This window comes from Pundamilia nyererei, unplaced genomic scaffold, assembly GCF_000239375.1.
Source record: "Pundamilia nyererei isolate P.nyererei 1_Seehausen unplaced genomic scaffold, PunNye1.0 scaffold00020, whole genome shotgun sequence".
NCBI lineage: Eukaryota > Metazoa > Chordata > Actinopteri > Cichliformes > Cichlidae > Pundamilia > Pundamilia nyererei.
The window spans coordinates 2,020,062-2,045,061 of record NW_005187421.1 but is presented as its reverse complement, the minus strand read 5'-3'; the positions used below and the strand labels follow the sequence as shown (position 1 = coordinate 2,045,061).

The window sequence follows — 25,000 nt, the reverse complement described above, 5'->3', positions numbered from 1 at the left end:
TACACAAGCTATGAGTTGATATGAGTTGTTTCCATAGCTTCAGAATATACACTGAATATCTCTTACCCTAAAAAACTCTTTTGTGGAGCCAGAGTCCAGAGTCCCATAAGCGATCTCAGTCTGTTTAGCCAGGTCCTCGGCACTTTCAATGGGAGAAACCATTCTTTCAACCGTCAGAAAAGCAGCCAGGTTAGCAGTGTAGGAAGAAATGATGATTAAGGTGAAAAACCACCACACGCCACCAACGATGCGTCCAGACAGAGATCTGTTGTACAGACAAAAAAAATAGAAAGAGCTGTTGACTTATGTTTATCTGTTTTTTTTTATCATATTCTAACAAAACATAGAAAAAGGATTCAATAGCTGTATTGAGATAACTTTTATGCAGTGGATGTTTCAACAATTTTCTAGAGATGTGGACCGCTTGAGGCAGGTAATTTACCATGAATCACAAAATATTCCTAGACTTAACCATGCACAGCTTTGAAAAGATTTTTTTTCTTCATATTTTATCAAAGGCAGGTTTCAACCATAAATGCAGTCACTGTGTGATGTAGGGCATGGCATTGTGATTTGGTATATTTATTTTGGTTTATTTTTAGGTATATCCATTTGAAAATAGCACAGCACAAACCGACCAAACAATACTCTAGTTGGGATGTACTAGTTTATCTCTGAGACTACAATAATGCTAAAGATCCATAAAACCATTTTCTTCCACTTTTCCAAATTATGGTTGCAGTGGGAGGCTGGAGACTATCCCAGCGAAAAGCAGGGTACACTCTGGATAGTGTGCCAATCTAAAGCAGGGCTAACATAGTGGGACAGACAATCATTTGCACCAATCACTAATTAACCTAACCCCACTAAATGGGTGTCTTTGAACTGTGGGAAGAAGCCAAAGTATCCTGAGACAACCCACATAAACTTGGGTAAATATGCAAACTCTACACAGAAAGGCTCAATCTAGAATGTGGATTTGAACCCAGGCCCTTTAGGCTGTGAGCAACAGGGTTAACAAAGAGAAGCAGTGGTTACTCTTAATTTACCATAAAACATGTTTGGGATGAGGTGTGGGATAAAAAGGATAGGTCAACACAACACAAATGTCTACTCACAAGGTAGTAAATCTACAGTTAAAATATTAATTTTACACTAAATTCTGTAAAAAGAATAATTTTATAACTTTTCATCTAAACAAAAGTAAATAAAACCAAATAAAGCCAAGACATACAGAATGTATGAAGAATATAACAAAGTGGATGGTTTGGTTACATGCTCAAACATAACATGTTACTAACTAATGCTCTCCATCCTTGTCATCCACTTTTGATTTGAGAATCTATGCTACAGTGCTTTACTCTGGACCTCTAAGTTATAAACCCAACAATATTACAACCCCTAATCCTATATTGCTAGCAGAGCTAAAAATACACTTGGTTGATGAATACTTTGAAGCTCTAAAATAAATTTTTTCTCATTTTTAGGTAGTTCTGGTGGAATATCACTTATCATTTACTTATACTTACAGCATAAATTTTCTTAAATTAAGGCAATATGGAAGTTGTGGATTTTTCTGACTTACCTAGGAGAGATGTCACAGCCTTGTCGCATAAAGGCTCCAAGGGAGAACCACAGGCTGTTGAATATGCCAAACTCATTAGTAGACTCATTGGTCTGGATCTGCCCGTCCTCATACTCCTCAGTGTGCCACTCGTAGGGGCTGAAGCGGCTGACGAGGAACAGCACCACGCTGACACCAATGTAAGCAAAAACTATACACATCCAAATCTCATAAGCCAGTGGATCCAAGAAAGAGAAAACTCCAGGCTTGGATTTCTGAGGCTTCTTGATCATGATGGAAATGCCCAGTGACATGAAAGGCTTGGAGAAGTCAATCACTTCCTCTCGCACCAATGTGATGGTCAGAGGAGCCACTGCGATGTCTGCTTTCTATCAAACCAGAAGGCAAAGAAAAAAAAGGCAAAAAAAGGTTTAAGAAATACCACTTGAGATTACAGGGGCTCTCAATCAAAGTTATCTCATTGAAAACCTTTAAAGCATGCATTCGAATGAGTAGATCAACTCACCCCATATACCAACTCTCCAACCATCCCATTCCAGATTTTGGTCTCTGCATCTCTTGCTCCATATTTTCCATCCCCCACTATTTTCAGTTGATATTTGAAGCCACAGTGCTTCGCTATCTCAGCAGCAAGATCTACACAGTAACCCTCGTAGCGCTCATTGTCTACAAAAAGGTCAGCGTTCTTTTTCAGCATTACATACGGAGCTTCCTGAAGGACAGGAAAAAAGAGCAGCACACATGAATTCAGCACATATGAATTACCTTGTGAAACACAGTATAGCCTTGTAGCGTGAAATCAGTGATCTGGTGTTATTCTACATATATTTAACTACATATATTTAACAAAAACAAGGAAAAAAACCAACACTTTTCTCCGTAAAGGGAAAAGTGTCTAAATTAAAGTGTTAAGACATCTATTCATAAAATAAGGTACCCAGTGGTCCAAGAACGGAGACACTAAAACCACAATTAAAAGTACGCAATTAGTTATGGACTCATTATTAAACATACCAAAATGGTGGTCACAATAACGGTCTTGTTTTCCATTCCTGTTGTGTCATTTGTAAAGACATCTGATTTGGTGACAGCCATTTTATCCATTTCATTCCAGTATCCAATCTGTTGGAAAAAAATAAGCAATAAATTCAAGAAAAAGTAAGTGCTGCTTTAATGGACAGCTCGAGCCTTGAATTCAAACTATATAGTCTCAAAAATTTTCCAAACGCTCAAATCTTGTATAGATATTCATCTTCTATTCAAATTGGATATCAAGAGACTTACTTTTACAGGACCATTACTCTTTAATTCCATTATATTCACTGAGTAATTGACTCTCTTGCCATGCTGGTCAAATTGGATGTTTCCTGTCAGTCCTTCCACTCGAACCTTGGAAACACAAGATCAGACGTGTGTAAGACTGATTTGACATGAATAAATCTGTGTGACGAGCAAACAGTGGTAGTGGGCTTATGTGGAAGGAAATAATTAAAAACATGGAAGCTATCATTGTTGTTCTTATTAATTATGATCAGTCAAGTAACACCATTCACCATTCATTTGCAGGTTAAAAGTTGAGATTTTCAAAGTTAAATTAATTCTTGATGTTGTCTGGGTCATGCAAATGCAGTTTTGTCAGGATGAATAGGTAATACATGTCTCATAAATCCTTTCAGGGCTTAATCCGTAAATAGCTGCCAATTTGAGCAACAAGGATGAAATGCTCTTTGCTAAGTCATCAGGAGATGATTGGGACAGTTTCAGAGAAGTAAAATACTAATGTGCTAATAAGGATCTTTTTTACGTGTCTTTTTACTTGTCTGAAGTAATACAGTCCTCAAAAACATATTCACCCAGAGTTTCATTGCCCAAAAATCAGTGCATTGTGATGTTGTCACGACCTCATCCAAGTTCCCTAAAGTGACATCCATTTGGATCGGTTAAGTGAGAAGTGTTCTTTGCTCTTTGTTTCCTATGACTCCCCTCTTCTTGAGTGTTTTACCATGATACCTAATGACTTCAAATACTTCTTTGTGCTGAGCTACGAGGCAGCAGAAAGTCTGAATGAACCCAGTGGTGTCCAGATTGAAGAGCATAAACTCAGCATGTATTCAGAGAACATTCATTAACCAAAGGAACTAAAGTAGAAAGAATGGGAAGGATCCTCTTGATTTTTTTCAGGGAAAATCAGCATTTCTAAAATGCATTTGGTGGAGTGGATCTCTTAACTTCACAACATGGAAACTCAGATTTTCGACATACATCCTCTCATTTAGTTGACAAACTTGAAAAATCACCAAAGTTTAAGTTCCATTTTCAGTTGGCAAGTCACTGTATTGCATGAAAGCTGTTACATAGGTCTAGACTTGAGTGCTGATGTGTTACTAGTTGTTTCCTATATGGATGGCACGTCAGTACACTGCATACTATACTCACAATGTAAAATCCATATTAGATGTTACATAGTCTGTAACAGTGTTCAATCAAACTCACAGGTTATTTGTTTAGTTAAGTTGATTTGAGACCAAGAAGAAACCTCTTGAACTGCAGAAGAAGATGGATGGATGGATGGATGGAAAAACTAAAAATGAAAAACAAATTGAAACGTCCTTTCAAAAAGAGATGAGAGGGGGAAAAAACAAACTTGTCACACACTGTGTTAATACTGTTATATTCATCTAGCCGTAGAACCCCCCTTTGGGAAAATATTAAAGTTAAAATATTAGGTAAAAATAGGTAGCATAATATAAAGTTTGATTCTCTCTCACTTTCACCTCACTTTGGGGGACATTTGAAGGTAAGAGCCATGTGATCTTGGGAAACTAAACATCACTGATCAGGTTTTGAGAGCAACATAAATTGATTTGGAAGAGATCCAACACCCTTGGATCGGCTTATCTTCTGACATGTTTGATCACAACCCAGGACAGCATCTCTCTGTCTTCATGGGGTGGTTAAAGGCAGCTAATCTTGATCTTTTATAAGTGTATCCTGACTTCCAGGGTGCCAGACAAAAAAACATCAAAGGCAAGAACTGATCAATTTTGGAAAAGCTTTCTGAGACATTTCCAACTGATACCTTTATCATTAAAAGAATCTCATCCTAGAAGCTGTTTTGGACACTTTTTTCTGCTCTGCATTAAGAAAGAGTGTAGATGGACAAATCAGTGTGGTACAGATAAAGACATAAAAAGAAAAGAAAAAAACATTTGAGAACCGTGTTACTGATCTTTCAGAAACTCAACATGATAACCATGAATAACTGATGCAGCATCATAGTTTACCATCAAATTAATCTCTATTTAGTGTGTTTCTTCTTCTTCTGAGAGCATATTTCTCTGTGTACATATGCACTGTAAAAATCAATCTTTGACAAGTACTTTCTACCTCGATGCGTTTTAAAATGCTATTCTTTTAATGTGTCTACTGTTACCACTGCAATGAATCCTCACCAGCAAAAGAGGTGAGTTACCTGTTTCAGTGCTCGCTCAATCTCCACACCCTGAGCCCATGGCACAGCAGGATTAGCCAAGCAGTCACCAGTGTTGGCCCTCCTGGTAAAGTCAATGCGTTGTTTATGAAGGTATCGAAAAGCTTCTGTCATCACCTGAACGGCGTCATAGGTCAGCGCAGATGTATACTATGGCAGAAAATTGGATGAGATTATACATGAATTATATATTATATATAGATGAATAATGAAGGACTGTATTGCTATCTGGTTAAACATAATATAACTAGTTGACAAAAAAAAGGCTTTAACTGTAAGCTCCGTATTCACACATTGAATAAATATAGTTGATCAAATAAATAAATAATATTTATCTGACATTCTGCACTAGATTACACAGTGCATTATGCTTTATCCACTGCCTTTCCCTAATTAGACAGCATATGATATATCATATGTTTGATGCTGGTGCTTTCTTTGTTTATGTATTTTTGTAGAGCAGTTTTGTTGTTTTGTAAATGTCAAAACTTGAGTGAGTGCTTTTTTTTAATCAGTGTGGCCTGAAAAACAGCTTGAACTTTCCCAGTTTCAAAAAAACGAAGGCTACTTTTGGCAATGACTATGCAGCTCTGGTTATATTTTAATGTAAATTTATCTGATTTGTGTGTTTGCCAAAACTGAACATGCCATTTCAATTTCCAAAAAGCTGACTTCATGTGGGCTGGTATAGTAGAGTAAACTAAACAGAATAATCATTGATGATTTCAGTATTATATCGCCTCATATGTGCATGTTAAAACTCACCCTTATTTTGCTGTCGGCTCCAGGATATTCTTTTTCTTCTAGTGCCTCCCATCGCTGATCAAATTTGGAAACCAAGGGATCATCAAAATCAACAATCTGAAAGCCTGAAACATTTGCTCCACCATACTGAATTTTGGACAGGTCTCCATCAATGAAACCCTAAAAAAACAGATCAAAATGAATTATTCCATCAATTAATACACTTATGAAGTCATTCTTTAAAGAAAAAGTTGTAAATGTTGTTTACACTCACCAGATTGGCTATAATGTAGTGGTAGCCTTTAACATGTCTGCCAATTGTGATGACCTACATTGTTGTGAAACACATGTGCATTAAAACAACATATAGGACACCTCGTGAAGGAAAAAGCAATTCTTAGTTGACAAAAACAGCTTAATAAAATGCTTGATTGAAGTTCCTCTTGTATGCCATTTTACACTGTTTGACAACTACACTTATAAGAAAGTACAATCTAAATCTGCCACATATTTATTCAGACATTATTAATTTGTTTCAATCAACCCTCACATGTCTGACAGTCTTGGCCGTTATCACTTTAAAAAACATTGTCACTTATAGTCGCAGCTATTGCTAGACAGAGATATCAAGTTCTGACGCCAGTTTTCTTATCAGAAAAGACAAAAGCAAAAAACTAACATATCTCAACCAGACCCCTTTTCAGTACCTCATATAAATGGCACACCTGAAACTAATCCCGCTGCTTGACTGACACCTTCGTTTGTCAGGGCTGCTACTTGATGCAGATTTGAATAATAACGTCTTGCATCTCCTATGTAAATGTCTTTGACATAAAGCAAGAAACTTCCACCTCGACAGTCTCTGTTTTTCCCTGATAAAGAGGCAACGAGGCTGTAGACATTGATTTCAGTCAGCATTTGGTTAAACAGACGTCTGCATGCTTTAAATGCTAATCAATATGCCTCCCTCGTGAGAAAAAGGTTAAGTAAAAATAGTCTGCTTATGTGCATTTGTTTTTCCTTTAATTGCAGTTTTGTTTACAGCCTAAATGAACAATTAGCATAATTGTTATGGTGCCTTTCTACATCTGCTGGACTGCATGGTCCATGTGACAAGGCTACTTTTGTAAGTGCTTTGTCAGATACACGTATTTCAACTGGATCTTACTTTTCTCCTACAGGAGTAATTAAAGGACAACAAGGTTGTTAGCATTTCCTGCACCCCCCTTTTTTAATCACCACAGATCCATTCCCAGTGCTATTTACACTTCCCAGTAGAGTTTTTACATATTTGGACTCTATTAGTTCTAATATCATGTATAATTTAAGCACGAAATAGTAAAAACATTTGTTTTTTGCTTTCAATGTTTTGCAAACTTACATTTTTTTAGCTTTCTTTACAAACAACAAGCCACTGATCAATATACCGATGGAGCCTACTGCATGTAATTACTTTACCCAGAAATTACTTACGAGAAAGACTACCAAATAATAATAATAATAATAATAATCTACAATGTACCTGTTCCATAATGTCCTTCACTTTATCCTGTTCACAGTCCAGTATCACCCTCCTCTCTTTTTTGTTCTCCAGATCTTGGAACAGTGAGCGGTAGGCCTCATCCTTTCTCTCATCTTTAAGGTTTCCCACATTAATGGCAGTTACCTGCCACTTTTTCTCTGCTGCGGTGTCCAGAACAATTTGCAGTGTTGTCAGGCCTGAAGAAAAGATTGACACAGAGTTAAAATATTAATCATGTTGTGTCTCTTTATGCATATGCATATGTTTTATAATGGTTTTAAATTATTAACTGCACATTATACTTTAGTCCCCGAGATATTTTTGGCCCTATGGCATTTTAATGGCTCAATGCAGTAATCATGATATGCAGATTTCAAACCTCAAATTTCAAGAAGTCACAGCAAGCACGCGAAAATAAAAATGTGGGACGCAGAAAAACAAAAAAGAAATGCAAAAGCCTAGCAGAAGCAGACATAGTTTGAAGAAAAAAAATAGACCAGCAGACAAGACCCGTTCAAAAACATTCTCATCTGCTTGTTGAAACCCAGTGAAGGTTTTACAGCGACTCAGTGCCTTATGTAAAGAGCTCATCAAGATGAGTCACAGGTATTCTGGCATGAACCTGACCAACATGTGGGAGGAAAGTGGGTCTAACAATACACTTGACTGCATCAATACCAACATTTCATATTTCATTTCTGCTCTATTACTGTATGTTTTAAAGGAGTAATTGAGTATTTTGCTTATTATTTTCACAGTACAATCTATCCTGAACGTCCACTCATAGTCTTTGTCTGGTTATTTTGAATTGCAAGACCTTCAGAAAACCTTGAAAAATAAGTGTCTTCAGCAAAATCTCTTACAGTATGTGATCACTTATTTTGACCGTACTGTTTATTCCAATATGTAATATAAACAAAATGTTCAGTGAATAACTGACACAGCTGGTGCAGTTAGCTGTAGCACTGGTCAGTCAGTGTGATGTGTAGTGTGGTGAAGGCAAAGCTATCATGTCTGTTTCAGATTATATTTGCATCATCCTCTCTGTCTGGTTTCACTGTTGAATCTTTGCTGCTATTGATTGCTGGTCTGCTGAGGGCAGTTAGAAAGCGGTTTAATGAAAAGGTTGAGTGTTTCATTCTGACTTGCCGGTGAATTACAGATGTAATCAATTTCATGCGACGCGGCTTTGATTTTATATGAGGAAAATGGAGACTTGCAGTTTTATCTGAATGAACTATTCATCATAGTTGCATTAAGGTCAAAGTAGTGGTTAAATGTGTTTTATTGATACTTAAGAAATTAGATAAATGAAATGAAATTTAAGTTCTGAGTAATATGCAGTGAAAATAATTAAACAACAAAGGCAAAATGCTAGTTAGCATTGGCTGAAGTCAAATATAATCTAGATAGTGCATCTCTGTGGACTGTACTTATAGTCAGTAGCTGCTCTATTGGGCACACCTTACTAATAAAACCTTTTGCATCCACAACTGCCTTATTTCTTTGTTGCATAGATTCAACAAGTTGCTGAAAACCATTCTCAGAGATGTTGGTCCATGTTTACATGATGGCATCATGCACGTCCTGCATCTTTGTCAGATGAACATCCATATTGTATTGAAACTGTGGCCCTTTGAGTACAGTGATTTCATTGTCATGTTTGAGAAACAAGAGTGAAATTATCTTAGCTTTGTGAAATCGTGTGTTATCCTACTGGAAGCAACTATCACAAGATGGGTACACTATGGTCATAAAGACATGGACATGTGCGCAACAATACTCAGGTAGGTTATGCATTTTAAACAATCAGTTAGTAACAAAAACCCCAAAGCTTGCCAAAAAAGTATACCCTGCACCACTGTAGCGTCTTTTTTCTATTCTAAGCTGGCAGAAATGGTCTTCTGTTGTGATCTTCTGCTACTGTAGCCATGTTTAATATATTTTGTATTCAAAGATGCTTTTTCTGCACACCTTGTATGTAAGCGGTTATTTGAGCTGCTGTTGGTATCAGCATGTAGAAAGCAGGCCATTCTCCCCTGACCTCTGGCATCAACAAAGCATTTATTCCTAGAAAAATCCCAGTAGACCAGCGGTTTCTGGAAGACTCAGACCAACATGTGACATCAACAAATGTCCCGCATTCAAAGTCAATTTTATCACCTTTTCTGTGGCCATCAAATTAGCTGATGAAACATTTGCATTAATAAGTAATTAAATGTATTAAAATATTTTGTCCACCCCAGTGTACCCTTTAACTTTATAACTAGATCACATCCCACCCTACACTCTTTTTACCTGAAAGACTATATCACCATGTAATACTAGTTTGTTCCTGTGTATTTAGTGTTAAAATATATACCGTATTTAGTATTTTGCTTTTGTTACAAGTTCAATGACATTTGTAAATGTAATTATTTCATAAAAAAGGACATCATTGATTTTGTTACATTCACTTTAAGTCATTCAATGTTGTATATAATGTAAGAATATATGTGACTTTTTCGGTTATATAATATTTTATAATTATTCACAAACCCATGATTTTGCACGTTTTGCAATGAACAACAAATACCTCTTTCAGTGGTCTAAAGCAGCACTTAAGTGAAATGTTTCCTTTACTACCTTTTACATTTGACAATTTTTTTATTATATTGAATCATGACTCCAAATACATGAGAACATGTACAATACGATGTAAAATGTTTAATTAAGGGTCAAATAGGCTCAGATTAAATATAGGATATTGATTCCATTCCTACAAATTCATCCTCACATTAGCTATAATCTGTTTAACAAATTGTGTTCCCATATATCTACTGTGCTGAAAGTCCAACATCCTTCCCCAGAGTGAACCTGTTATTCTTTGCTTAATGCCTATTGAAGCACCACTTAAATCAATTGCAAGTGCTTAAAGGCTTTGTTTTAGGAAGAAATAGCAGGGGTTGTGATTGCCTACAGGTCTGCTATAACAGAACTTGAATCTGCAAATTTTTTATTTGGGTTTATTTTTTGTTTATTTTAATCTAGATTCAAACATGTAAATGTTTGAATGATGTTTAGATAAAAGTATGAAAATTATTTAAAAAAACCAGACTGGTACAATTGTAATATTTGACAGCAGAAATAGCTATTTTAGTGCTTATCACTGCTGTAGACAGCGCTTTTATTTGACCTTGATTAATTAAGCATAAAGTCTCCAAGCACGAGTATGTGACCTTATTTAGACAACAGTGGATTTCTATTAAATTAGCAAATGCTGGCATGCTTAGTGCTGGGAAGGTTACTTTTAAAATGTATTCCACTACAGATTACAGAATACATGCCCCAAAATGTATTTTGTAACGTATTCCGTTACGTTACTCATTGAGAGTAACGTATTCTGAATACTTTGGATTACTTAATATATTATCATGCTTTTTACAACTACATGAATGTACTATTGCTGTGTGATTTATTACTGTTACTGAAGGTCCGCGGCTCCGAACCGTAGTAAAGGGACCTCTGGCTAATACTTCAGGTTCAGTGTTGGGCTAGTAGCCGAAAAATAGCTTTACTTTGTTGTCTGGGTCAAGTTTGAGACAGAGAGAGGCGTTGAAAGGCTGCTCCAATGGAACTTATTGTTTCGGAGGAAAATAAGAACACTGTGTACAGTCGAGTCTTAATCGCTTACTTACAACTGGGCTCGTCAGGCACTCTTCTTGGCTGCAGTGGTTATTATTATATTTACATGCTTCCAGCTCCTGTTTTTCCTGGTTGCCAGTTTTTCTTTTTCCACTCACCTTTTTCTCCCTCCCTCGCTCACAGATACATAATGGGTATGGCAGTTTATTCTCCCTGCAGCACGGACTACACTGCCCATGAGGCTACATTCTTTAGGGCTGTAGAAAACATGGACGACGCGACAGCTCCCCAGAAATGAATGCCAAAACGTCTCTATCGCCCCCTGGTGTCTGGCTGCAGTATAGGTCATAAACCCCGCCTCCTCCTCCCCTCAGATAAATTTTTTCCAGAGATTCTTTCTTTTGTCATCAATAGTTCTCATTATGGTGATTTATGTCCAAGGGGTCTCCTTTCCCATAAGTTTGATTCTAATTCCTACCGCGGTGATGTTAAATTGGGGTGTAATGTCATCATAACAGCTTTGACTGACAACTGCAGTCACCGAGAAACTTGTAACGGACTTAGTTAGCAAATTGCATCCATAGACTGTGTAGGTTAACTACCAAGGCAATTAGACCTGCTAATTAGTGTTAGCCGATCACACAGTTTACTATTGATAAGCACCTAAATTGAAAAGACTGGGCATCGTTTGAGCTTTTTTGGCCTCCTTTTAAATGTACAGGTTGGCTAATCAGAGAGAATGTCTTCAACATTTGCAACAGGCAAGATGTCCCAGGCAAATATTTCCACTTCCTGCTATAAAGCTGAAGTTGCGGTAAGGGAGACCCTTTAGACAAACTTTTTGGAGATGGAAGAAAAAACAAAAGAAAATATGACTAAGTTTTTGTTAGTAATGGTAACTGTACCGTTTTGCTGTAACTGTAACTGCTGTTGGTGTAACCCCACACCCCACTCATGGCACGCAGGATGGGCATCAACCGTGAACCAGTGAATTAGATAAGCACAAGAAAATGGATGAAAGGATAAATGGAGCCCACTGCAAAGTAGTCACATTTTTATCACGTTAGTAAAGTCAGTTGCAGCTCCACTTTTTGAGATATTTATTAGTTGTTGACCAAAAATAGGTTCCCAGTACCTGACCTACACCATAATATTGGTCTTCTCTTTAACCTACTCTTTAATCTATCTTGATCCATTGTTTAAACCAAGTTACTGGCCATAGCTGACAAGGTATTTGCTGGTTCATGCATTAGCCTCAGTGTTCTAATAGAATTCATCATAACCAGTAGCAACTCCATTGCTTCCTTTCTTTCGACTCCCTGAGAAACACCCCCACACATCCTTGCATCATTTACCAACAAGCTTAGTCACTTACAGTCTCTCTCTTTCCTCTTCTCTCTACACTTTGGGTTGCCATGGGAATGAGTGGATCACACTGACCTAATTAGACAGCCATGCAATGATGAAATATGCACAACAGGCCCCTTAGTGCCACAGCGGACGTACAGTAAGGACAGCAGGTCACTCCTAGCATTAGCATGGGGACACTGTGAAACAGCTGGTGCTTCTGATTTTAGAGAGGAACAGTATTTGATTCTGCTGTCAGTCAGAAAGGCTGACTGGTAAGACTTAGCATGCTGGCAAAAGGAAGAAAAGCATAGCAAACACAAGAGATGATTTGTAAAGCAGACAGGACAAATGGGAGGATAACGTTAGTGTATAAAGAGCAGGCAGGATATGTCTTGGATGGGAAAAGGTGCAACGGGAGATTTTAAGAGATGTAACACTATAGAAAGTTAAAGGTAATACAGAGCAGAAATGCTCTAAATCCTTCCTAATCCATCCACTGTGTATCCACTCTAAACTGTGTGTAGACAGCAGCAGTTTCACATCTCTATGTTGATTCACTTCTGTTGCAATAAACCACTTAGTGCTTCATATAAATACTTACATATAAAACTATCTTTGGGAATTTATCAATGTTGCATACCTTCAAAATGATTTCTAAAATTGATCTGGACATTGTCTCTTTTAGCGTGCTGAAAATAAAACAATTAGTCTATGAGCTAAAAGAATAATTTGATGTGTAACATAAACACTGAGTATTCCTGCTAGGATAGAAGACTTAATACTGTTATTCCACTGTAACTAGATAGTACTGAGCTTTTAATTCTGGTTTTTCATTGCAGTAAGAGTGTTAATAGAGAGTGGAACTCTATCTGTGGAAGAGATTTTCTTTTCAGTGTCAGTTGCTCCAGAAGACTGCATTGTGCTTCAAAGGCAAAAGTCACAGAATCACAATTAGCAGGTGACAGCATAAAATGAATTACATGACACAGCAAAGTGAGATAATGCAAAAGCAGGAGTAGATTGTTCTTGAACCTTTTGGCTGCCATCGCCTTTATTACACCTTATTATTAATTGCTATATTAACCATTCTTCTTGAATTCAGCCACAGCCATCTTCCATTTTACCAACTCATATGCCGCTAGCTCAATTAAAAAATACAATTGTCATGCTTATAAAGCATATAGTGTGTTCGACGTTTCAGGTAGTGAGAGAAAATGTCTGCTGGAAGATATAAAATCTTATTTCCAGACTTGGACGTTATCAGTGTCGAATTTTGAAGAATCACTTATGAAAGGGATCAAAGAAAAGGGACGAAATAGATTTGAATATGAAGCAAGCTGGGATATTATAGTTTGAGGGTAGATAATATTTCATGTAGGATAAATTCAGCCCTTGATCTTATCCAGGATTCCAAATACAGGTGTACAGGCTCAGGATAGAGATTATTTATTGCTAAATAATTTAACTTATTCTCTAAAAAAGCTAGTTTTATCATTAAGGGCACCACTACTGTTGTATTAGTGAATGTTTGTGATAACTGCAGACTGTAAAAACATGATGAGTGCTATGGTGACAGTCTTCAGATTCTGTAATCCTTAATCTTGGGAAAAGCCTGCCTGTCTAACTGACTGATAGACCAAAAAGGGTATGGCTTGAATTTTAGGTAGAGTTGGAACCAGAAAAGCAACTGGGTGTGTGTATTTGTATATGTGTATGTATCTGTGAGTCTGTTGTTTGATTGTGAAGTGGAGCTGAAAAATAACACAATGTGAACTAAGCATGGTGCAACTTTTCCTCTCAATTAGGATGGTCACACCATTGCTGACATCACATCTCTATGTAGAACAAGTGTGGAAATCAACAGCTTTAGGCCGTATCATCTCCACTGTATGTCAGAGATGACTCTGACTGCCTCTCCTCTAACCTCGCCTTGATATTACATTACACTCTCAAATGGAGGAGGTGCTATAGTTGATTGTATGTGACAAGCTGTTTGTAATGAGCCCATGCCCTTTACCTAGCTTCACCTGTGTTGCACACAGTGGGATAGAAATGTTTTGTCACAGGATAAAAGCGGTTGCTCAGGATTCTGTGTTCATTTGATCAACCGCTTCCCTGTAAGGGGACAAGTGGACCAAAAGTGTATCAACAAAATGTCTGTCAGGAGGAATGGGCAAAGTTTGGGTCCACTTATCCTCCATGAGAAAAGGTCACTAGGGGGACATGCGAGCCTTTCCCCTAAGAGGACCAGTGTTCCCAAAAGCTATACTAACAAAAAGCTACATGTATGCTAACCTACAGCTTAACAGAACCAGCAAATTGCTGGATAGATTACTCTTCTGTAGCCCCTTGTGACAACTCAGCAGCTGAAAGTAGCAAACATATAATAATATAGTCTAACTTACAGTTTCTGTGGTTTATATTACAGAATCCAAATATCTGGCCAATAATGCAGTTTTCAAAGTTCATAATTTCACATACATGTTTTACAAATAGCCATAGGATTAGCACTCAAGCTTCCAAGGCTACAAGATAACCAGCTGACAACAGTGGCAGATTTTCTTTAGAGAATTTCATGATGAAAATCCACTCAAATCACACTTTGAAAGCTATAAAACGTGTTCACTTCTTACCTCGATCGCTGTCGTAGAGATAGGCAAACTTGTCCCACTTGTAGTACTCAATAAGGCTGAGAAGGGGGCCCTTGATATCTGGTCGCATCTGGATAATGAACTGATGACTTCCATCCAGAGGGAAGCTGGGTGTAATGAAGGAGACATGTAGCGTCCCACAAAACGAGGTGATGGTGTTTACAGACTTCTTGTCATAGAATCCAAAAATGGCATACACTCCTCTAGAGAACTGTGAACAGACTGAAGAAAAAAAAATTGTGTTAGGACATTGTACTGAATGTTTACTTCATTGCTTTTAATCCTGATTGAATTAAATTGCAAACTTCCTTTTCACTATTTAGCAGAAAACAAGTTGCTGTCTTTTATACCACGGATGATTTGCCAGAGCAATGTCATATCTTATTTGAAACAAACTCTTCTGACATTTATTTGGGAAGCATACAGTACTCCCTGCTATAATTCATAGCAATGTATATAACCAAGACCTTTATTACCCTCAGTTAGTGCACATTAGGGCCAGAAACAACCATTAAGGGACATCTTTTTTAGTTTCTTTTTCGGCTGATTAATGGATAGTTTCCCATAAGTTCTGTCAGGGGAGTGCTTGTGTTCAACAGCAGCAGATCCAATCTGAGCGAGTCACTTTGTGAAACTTTTATGAAGTGACCTATTGCTTTATTTGATATAGTGATAATGACTGTGATTGATATTCTGTTTGACCTAAAGATTCTTTAAAACTCTATATCAACTTTTTAAATGTTCTCTGTTTTATGGTATAGTAACTTTGCCCCGAGAAAAATGTAACTATTCCACATATTCACAGGTATATGATTATGGGGCATCCAAATATGCTTCAGTGCACTGCTTCACCACCTTTACCATTAAAAGCAGATGCATCTGTAGAATATTTAATATCCACAATATATTGTGAGATGCCATTAGATTTAATGTTTGCCTTCGTTAACAACAGTTTAATTATATACTGTGTGATTACTCTGTGTTTATATTAGATTACTTGTATTACATCCTCATTCTGCTGACTCTCCAAAAGCACCGTATTCAATAATATAGGACATATGTTCTGGTCCACATAACACCAGGGATGTGACTGGCTTCTAGCATTCATTATGCAAAGATCAGAAGAGAGTACTGAAAACTCAATTGACTGTAAACATAAATGCTAAATGTCTATCTTATCCTTTAGTTGCTTTCGGCAGTGTTTTTTAAACATTTTACTGGAGTAGATAGATTTGCATGCTCCTTGTAAATGTGTATTGATCAAATGTAAGTTAATGAGGGTTATTGACTTTTGTCATGTTTCTTTCAGTGTAATTAATCTAGTGATTTGTTTTTTTGTCCAGTATCATTGTGAGGTGCCTCATTGACAAAGGGAACTGGAGTCTGTGTAACAGATATGTGGTGTGACTATCAGTTTGATATGTTACTTCTGCAGGCTACTAGGTGTTTGTAAAGGTTTACTTCATTTTTGCTGTAATGCTTCATATATGTACACAGGGAGTATTCTTTAGCCACTTTTTCATATTGTTAAATATTACCAGCTTCATTAATGAAATCTCAGCTGAAATTAATTTAATTAAATTCTTTCTCTGGCAAATGACTTACTATTGTCCAGTCAGACTTTGTTCCTGCTGAACACGATCGAATCGAATAGAATAGGACTGCAACAGAGCTGTAAAATTGCAAAAGTTATTTTGGGTCAATTCCTAAAATATCTGGTTGAAATTTGGTCAAATTAAACACCCAACAATCAGTTGATGAAAAGTAAATTACTATTTTCAATGTGCATTTTGGAAAGGAAAGCCTCATTACCAAGCTCTGAGCTCAAAAATCTCATATCTTCCATGATTTTATTGAATGAAACAACAATTTGAGTCCAATTTTAGCTATTTCAGCAAACTGATAAGACGGTTTCCATCCTAAATGAAGATAACACCTCTATTGTTACCATGTGTGTCACTACTTTTGTTTTCAGGTTACTGGAATATTTAAAACAATCACAACGACCAACATGGAAAACACACAAAAATAAGCTTTTTTTAAAAAAACAAATAAGATTGACCATGACTCAAAACTTCAGAGACGTTTGCTCGTGTGCTTGAAGTGCTTGAAGTTTGTGTATTTCGAAATGTGGCCAACACTAAAGTCACGGTGCACTGACACAGGCTAAATTTAATTTATACCTCATTAAACCACTGGAGGTCCATAGAAGCTAGATTTTCATGGTGGTGCCTTCTTGTTTTTTCTTTTCCTGGAAAATATAATTTTAGCAGTTTTTCCTCATCTTTTGGTAAGTGAGTTGAAATATTTAACAGTAGATTAATTGCTCAATGCTGTATACCAAATGATTTTTTTATGAGGCAATGAAAACATTACTTGTTTACTTGTCAAACCTTTGTTTAGAGTTCCTTGGAAAACATTCACCCCATAGTCAAATGCACACACAGCCCTTTAAAAACTGGCTAGAATACCAGTGACTCGCTTTCATCCACCGCCATCATTCATGCACTTCAAATATCTTTAACAATCCATTGACATGAGCAATTAAATGTTCATCACAGCCACCGGAGCCGAACTGTTAACAGTCCAATCACCTCCATCAGTCTGTGACACCATTTCTAATCTTTTTAGCAGATGACACTGGCCAGTAATGTGGCCACAGAGAGATTAGACCTCACTAATCTAATTTCATTTTTTGTCTCCGTGCAAGCTAACAGAACCTAAAGTGTGTTGACTGTTAACTGTCACAGTCTAACCTGAGAATGATAGTGTACAGGTCAATGAAGTAAAAGTAAATGTCTGTCAGAAAAGAAGTTAGGTTACATGTTAAATAAGTCAGGGTAATTTAAAGGAACAAAGTCTGAAAATATGACACAGGTGGAGAGCTTTGAATTACATTTGAGATAAGCTAAATATAGTTGTAATTTACAGATAATGTGCAACTTTGGTTCTGTGGGTGCATGGAGACGCTAGCTACTGTAGTTCACAGTAAGTATCTTCCATTAAATTCTTAAAACACTGCTTTTTGAAGTTGCTGCTGAATTGTTCATTTCAGGCCTTTGCTGTTAAATCTGAATTTTGTATTACTTATATTCTTTTCTTATTTTCTGTTTGAGATATTTTCTTAAATAAGATAAAATACTGATCGTATTCTAGACAATTACAGTTCACACAAAGAGAATGCCATATATGTATGCAGTTTTGTTTCACTTTGCAGCCTCTTTTTTTCTTTTGCTTTGCACCCCCTTTCCTATTTCAGAATAGCTGGTGAAATACATTTGTAAGTATATGTCATATTTTGTTCCAAGGCATGATAATTGTAAGACTTAAAACCCGCTCTATAACTCACCCTGGCACCATATTTCTTAAAAATGTACCATATTCTAGGTCTCCTGGCACTTATAGAAGCTAAGAGAGTTGCTGCTCTTTTTTTCAGTCGTTGTGTCACATCTGTCCATTGTCATGTTTCTAGCCTTGCTATGCTGACACTCTTGCTGGTGAGCTTGCTGAGTTTGCCCAGGATTAAAACTCACTGAGCTCGTGCTTAGAAACTGGATATCCCCATGACTGTGCTGCAGCTTATGCCAGAGAGAACAGTTTGACAACATGTTACTTTATTACCAAATATGGAAATTCACATCCAGAAGCAATGCGCTGTCTATTTGTCTGTGCAGGGACTGTTCAAAGGACTTTGCCGTCTGTGAAATGTGACAGAAAAAGAATGAAAAGTAAGGTTTTTAATGGGTGAGACTTCTACGTGCACTTCTTCAATAAGGAATTTAGAAATGTTTAATTAAGAAAGAAAAGCCAGCCACAAACAGTAACTCTTAGAAACACTGGGGATTTTGGAAAAGCCATTAAGCCTCTGTCACATCTGACTGCTTTTCAGTGAAACCAGCAAGTATTCACCCTCAGAAATCCCCCTCCAAACGCAGAAAAAGGAGTGATTGGGTAAATCTCTTTTTCTAGTGTTTTCTAGTGTTCTTGAGGTCACCCTAATTATGCACCATGAGCAAAATGTTGAAACAAATCTTATTATTGCTCACTGCTGTGTCTGAAAATTATAGCATGGTGCCAGTTTTTCTTCTCTATCATTCTGTTTATGAAGATAACATGGGGAAAAAATTCAGTTCTCACTAAATTTTGGAATGTTTCAGCAAGATAAACAGACTGTTGATTTGGGGACTTGTAATCCTAATATTGTTGTTACTGACAATAGTGTATAATATAAATAATATATCTCTCTATGTATGTGTCTGTACTTGTGCATGTTTATCTGGGTTATTTGCATTTGGTTATGCATCCCACTTATTTATTCAATTGGTTTTAAGTCGTTCATCTATGAACCAGTAATGTCAAATAAAAAACTAAAATTTGATCACGGTAACGTAAAACATAAGGCAGTCGTTATATTAATCTTTACATAAAAACAATAATTAAGCATGTTGCTGTAGGCTTCTGATATATCCAACTGCCTCTGAAATGTCCTAAATATTTATACAAAACAGAAAGAAAAGAGCAGAAGGGAACAATAACAAGAAAATTGCTTCCTTAAAGTGTTGAATAGAGGATCGCTATACATGGGCACATTCTGTATTGGACTATTTGAACAGAAAATGACACATCTATCATCGTAGAGATTACACAAATATACACTGAAACCCCTGAGATCTTAATATTTAGACTCTTCACCACATTTCAAACATGCTACACTTTGCCATGAAGATGATGGTTTTCTTAAATTTGAGCTTCACTGTATATCAAGACATGCCAACGCAACACTTGCATCTGTGTGCATTTTTTCTACACTTTAATTTAATGATTAAATGTGAGTTTTATCAGAACACAGTTAGTTAGATATTTTTTCCATTGAAATTTAGTTATTATTTCATGTACAGTACATTATCTACAGTAATTTGATGCTGATTAATTGACCAATTTGATATCCACAGCAGATGCAGCAGATGCACAGGCACATTAAGCAGAAAACCGCATGTGTTATTACTGTTTTGTTTTTATTTTTGTATTTTGTTTGATTTGTTTTGCCTGAAGTTGGGTTAATCTAATGGATAGAATATGCCATTTCTTGTAACAACTCCATTAGTTCACCCAGCAGTTGCTCCACATTATTTGTGCTACAGCTACATAAACACTCATCAGGCACTCCGTGGTCATCAGAAGGTTCTAATCCCTTCATTACAGGATGACGTTAAATGTGCTGCAAAAGTGACTCTGGCACAGTTTATCACCTTCCAAAGAGAAGGTGTACCCTTTGAAATATATTTAGCCGTCCCAATTAGCTGACCTCGTTTTCACCACTGTGGCACTGAAGGCAACTTCGCTGCTCAGCCACTGTTTACATGACTGCTCCGTCACTGATCAAAGATTAAACTTGCATAAATTTGCAACTTCAGCTGACATCTAATATGCCCTGAAATTGTCCAAACAACATGGATGAATTCTGCAAATTCAGTTAATCTCATCAAAACATACTTAAGTCTATCAAAGTATGCCCATAATAATAATATAGTAAAGCTATTATTTTTTAATCTTGTCACCATTTTGAATGTGATAAGTATCTAATCATATTTAAGCTTCAACATAGTTTCAACGTATTTTATTTTGAAAATATCAAATCCAGTAAACAGAAATCTTTGGCATATTGGTGCTTTTTATTAATATCTACATAAAGAAAATACACAATTTCCCATTCAGTAGAAAAAACTGACTAAAACAGGCATCCAAATCTGACAAACCATCTGGTAACAGAAGGCTAAAATTGGCAAAGTGCTTCAGCAAACTGATGAATCAGTGTAATGCACATGCATGCATTCACACATGCCACGTCACTGTGGTGATAATCATCAGCAGTCCAGTCACATCTAACAGAACTCACTGTTATATATCTCAGCATCTCCAACACTTCTGTTCTCACCACATAAAAAACTGCCTCGAGACCTTAGGGCTTTTATGTAGAACTGATATGTCACCAGTTTGCACAGCATAAAAGCACCCCAAGGAAATTTGTCACTGATATAGTTGTTGCACAGGAAAATTTTGACCTTGGACGTCTACAAAACACTGGAGAAACCTGGTGGCTTGTGGCTTCCCAAAACAACCCAATGGTCATGCTACTGTTTTGTGAAAATGATATTGGAAGATGGAAGGGATTTTTTGTATTATTTTTTTTTAATAATGAAAAAAGGACAAGTTGAGAAAGGACTGCAGTGAAGGACATACTTCATCAAGCTAGAATTCACGGCACTCGTGGGAAGAAATTTTTTTTTTAATCAAATTTATAGAGTGTAGGGAATCTTTTTATAACTTATGATATGTTTTCCTCTCAGCAAATAAAAACTAAATTTAATTTTATTCCCTTTTTGCTATGTTGTTTTGATAACCTTTTTCAGGTTTGTTTTCTTTATTTATTATATTTTGACTGCTGTAAAGAAACAAAGGCAAGTTTTGCCAGTAAATGCAAATGAAATATTTAATAAACATACTATTCATTGACAAGTAATCAAAAAATGAGGTTCACGGGACATATATGGGGAGTTATATTTTCATATTTTTCAACATATTTCACTGGTTAATTCTTGTTCTATATGCTATATGCATTCACTTTCCTGTTGTGTTATTAGATCACAACATTAACTCCACTCATTTTGTAAAGATGTCTGATAAGGTGGAGTCTGTTATGCTGGTAATTAATATAAAATTCCATTGCATACAGGTTAGAAAATTAAAATTCATAAGCCATGTGCTTTAACTGATGATCAGTTTATGTAATATATAAGTATGTAGCAGAATCCAGCAGCTGGTTAGCTTAGCAAAGCATTGAACAGCTGTGCAAAGCATATATAATATATTAGATGTAGATGGCAAGTAAAATGTTTTTTTAGACATCTGTGACAAAATTTAGTTTTTCACTTGTTTTATAACCTCAGTAAATGTTCTTGTTTGTGGGTTTATGGTGAGTTTCAAATTGTATTTTATAAAGCATTAATTCCACCTTGTAAATGGTGGTACCACTAAGCATTAAATAGAAGAAAAAGCATCCTGTGCATTAGGGGTTGTCTACCTTATGCATTGTCCCCAGATATTGAGTTAAATTTGGGTCTGATCTGATTTCAAGAAAACAACATGGGAACAATCAAAATGCCGAATTAGATTCAAAGGCTCCACTGTAGTACAAAGTAAACAGAACTTGCCTAAAAGCACCTTTAAATTCTATTTAAAAATGATTGTTGCATGCATTATATAAACCAATCTAAGTAACTATTGCTCAGAACAGCTGCCAAGAAACTAACAGACTGCAGACTTTATGATAAGCTAAGCTTGCAGTAAGAGATAAAGATGTGTGAATCAGTGTTCAACAAACCAAATAACTACCAAACTGCATAAGAACCATTCACTGTTACCAGAAAGAATGTGGTTTCCAACTGCAATTAGCAGGGTTAAAATAAAAAAAGGCATTTTCAATTTCCTCTTCATTCTAGACAAGAGATGCTTTTAAGCACCTAAAAAAACATCTTTATTGGCTCTCCTGGGTGAACTCAATCTTTTTAGGCCCTTGCACAGTCCTCCTGTGTGTTCAACAGTGCTGTGGGTGATGTAAGGACAGCTACAAGCAGCTTTTTAAACTAAATTTATTGCTGTGTTCCTAAATGCTCTTGTAGTACTGGATTTTTTTTTAAGTATTTGCATCCTTATCACTGTGGCTCAGATATAGAAAATGGGAAAGAGGTTTCTAACTTAAGGCTCTGATATGGGAACAATTTTGAGATTGCATTTTTTCTCAATTAACACACATTTTAGTGCAGAACAGAATTCCTACTCTTTTGATTCCCAGACATTTTCTTTAAGTTGAAGCCTGTGATTGTGGTTGATGAGTCAAATAAATGACCTCATGTTTTTTATTTTTTTCCTAGACACTTCTCCTCAGTGGCAAACAATATGAATTCATGGAAGTAAGTGAAGGAAGGATTAAGAACATACAATATGACATACTTCCCCCTTTCTTATTGTGTTGCTTAATGCAGGCTTGATAAACTGCTAAATTTCTCTTCCCTTTGCAGTTACTCTAGTTGAATTATTTCTTTTATTAAGGCTTTCATCATTTGATTGAAGTAAAATTTATGAATTTCAGTGCTAAACGCTGACAACAACTCTCAAAATAAAGACTCAATGAAGCCCAAGTGAGTTACTCCACCGTAACATTATTTTTAACATTGATCTTTATAAATGGAGAGTCCTTTCTAAATCCATTATGCAAACTGTCTTACACAAAGCAACAATTTGACCAGCAGAGACTTTGCAAAGAAAGATGGATGCAGCTTCTACACCTGAAAGGTGACTCCAGTGAAGACGTGCCTTGAAATGGCATTGTTTCAAAAGATCAGCATGAGCCTGGTCCTCTTGTTTCAAAAATATTTCTGACTTGAAGAAGAGTTTCTTGAAGACATTTCACCTCTTGTCCGAGAATCTTTTAAGCTTCTCGGATGAAAAATAAAGAAGTCCAGGTGCTTTCTTTCCAAGCTCCTTAAACTACAATGACCTGGATGACTGAGAACATACACAGATATTCTGACTGTATAGAAATCTAAGAGAACTCACTGTAGTCTCCTTCAATCACTGTGGATCCTGGTGAGTTAATGGTCTGAATTACTAATTTCATGTTTTACTGTTTTACTGAAAATATGATTTTGCACACTGCGGTCACCATTTGTCTCCCAAAGCCAGTAAAGCAGGGTATCCAATAAAATGTCAATCTTTTATATACAGTATGTGACAAAAAAACTGAATTTGCCTATTTACCTTGTTGACGGTTCAAAACATGTCAAAATATTACCAAGTTATGGCACAAGCCTTAAAGCACAAAAGTAATTCATATGATGATCTGCATCAGTCATGCTGATATTATGGTTTTCTGAATGAATGGATGACGTGCCACTTTAAAATGTGGGACAGCATTAGCTCATTCCCTTTTGTAAGGGATGGTCTAGTGTATCCTTTGCTGAAAGAGGAAAGAAAGGAAGCACTGACTTATTAATTTTTTTGGTAAATAGAGAATTTGAGATGGTCTTATTATGGCTATCATCCTGACACTTAGGTTACAAAATGTCTATTCATCTGCAACTTAAGAATATAGACTGTAAAACGTGCAACACTTACAGAAAGCAAAATATTAATATGTACTTCGTGTGCTTTATGACTTGTCTGCAGCCCATAAAGGCGTGATCTGGTTTAATTCCCTCTGTAGACTGTTGCCAGGGTAACGTATTTCAGCCATGTTCTCTCTCTACATAGCAGGAAACACAGTACACAGTTAAATGTAGTGTTTAGGCTCTAAAATCTTTCTGAAAACCTCTGGGATAAGGGAATTAGAAATATGGGTAAGATCCCTGCAGTTATTATTTCAACAAATTTTTATGCATGCAGAAATTGTTCTTCCTGAATTTTACAGTTACATAAACTCATATTTCCTATATGACCAAACTTGTATGTGAAAAATCTCACTTTTTGTATTGCTAATGTGGATATACATGTAGTAAATCTCTGTAGGCTGTTGCCGTGGTGACAGCTCTCAGTCATGCTTTTGAGTGGCCGATAGGACTGGGAACTGTTTTTGTCTGCCTTTGAGCAGCTCTTCCGGCAGCTGGTCTCTAGTAGAACAGTACAGCTCAGTTCTTATCAACTTCTGACCCCCCTCCTCCCATCTCCCATCCTATTTCTCTCTGTCTCCTCTCTTTCTCCCTCCCCGCTTTTGTTCACTGACCTGTTTCCTGCAGGCTTTCTGCCGTGGATAGATGTAGTTTTCACAAGAACAGAGATTGCTGAATGCCCCTATACTAAATACCCAGTGTGTGATCTTAGTACAGAACCCACAATGTCCTGAGCATGATGTACACTTTGACTTTTGTTGCTTTCTAAGCATCTTTGAATGAAGTACAGTTGTGGTCAGAAGTTTACATACACTCATCATACTCTTGAATGTGATGGTAATTTTTCGGCTTTTAATGCATTGTTTAAAC

At 36.5% G+C, this 25,000-nt stretch overlaps 1 protein-coding gene across 6 annotated transcripts in view; it reads right to left on the bottom strand.

The window, feature by feature from the left end:
- gria2b (glutamate receptor, ionotropic, AMPA 2b) overlaps positions 1 to 25,000 on the bottom strand; it is a 50,519-nt gene that overhangs the window by 6,704 nt on the left and 18,815 nt on the right. For all 6 annotated transcript variants that reach the window (XM_005726495.2, XM_005726496.2, XM_005726493.2 and 3 more), the window contains exons 3-12: positions 14,949 to 15,188; positions 7,342 to 7,538; positions 6,094 to 6,147; positions 5,841 to 5,999; positions 5,058 to 5,225; positions 2,870 to 2,974; positions 2,600 to 2,707; positions 2,091 to 2,297; positions 1,586 to 1,953; positions 67 to 265 (exon numbers count right to left, since the gene is read on the bottom strand). In XM_005726495.2, the coding sequence (XP_005726552.1) occupies positions 67 to 265; positions 1,586 to 1,953; positions 2,091 to 2,297; positions 2,600 to 2,707; positions 2,870 to 2,974; positions 5,058 to 5,225; positions 5,841 to 5,999; positions 6,094 to 6,147; positions 7,342 to 7,538; positions 14,949 to 15,188 (1,805 nt within the window). The remainder of the gene's footprint in view (positions 1 to 66; positions 266 to 1,585; positions 1,954 to 2,090; positions 2,298 to 2,599; positions 2,708 to 2,869; positions 2,975 to 5,057; positions 5,226 to 5,840; positions 6,000 to 6,093; positions 6,148 to 7,341; positions 7,539 to 14,948; positions 15,189 to 25,000) is intronic.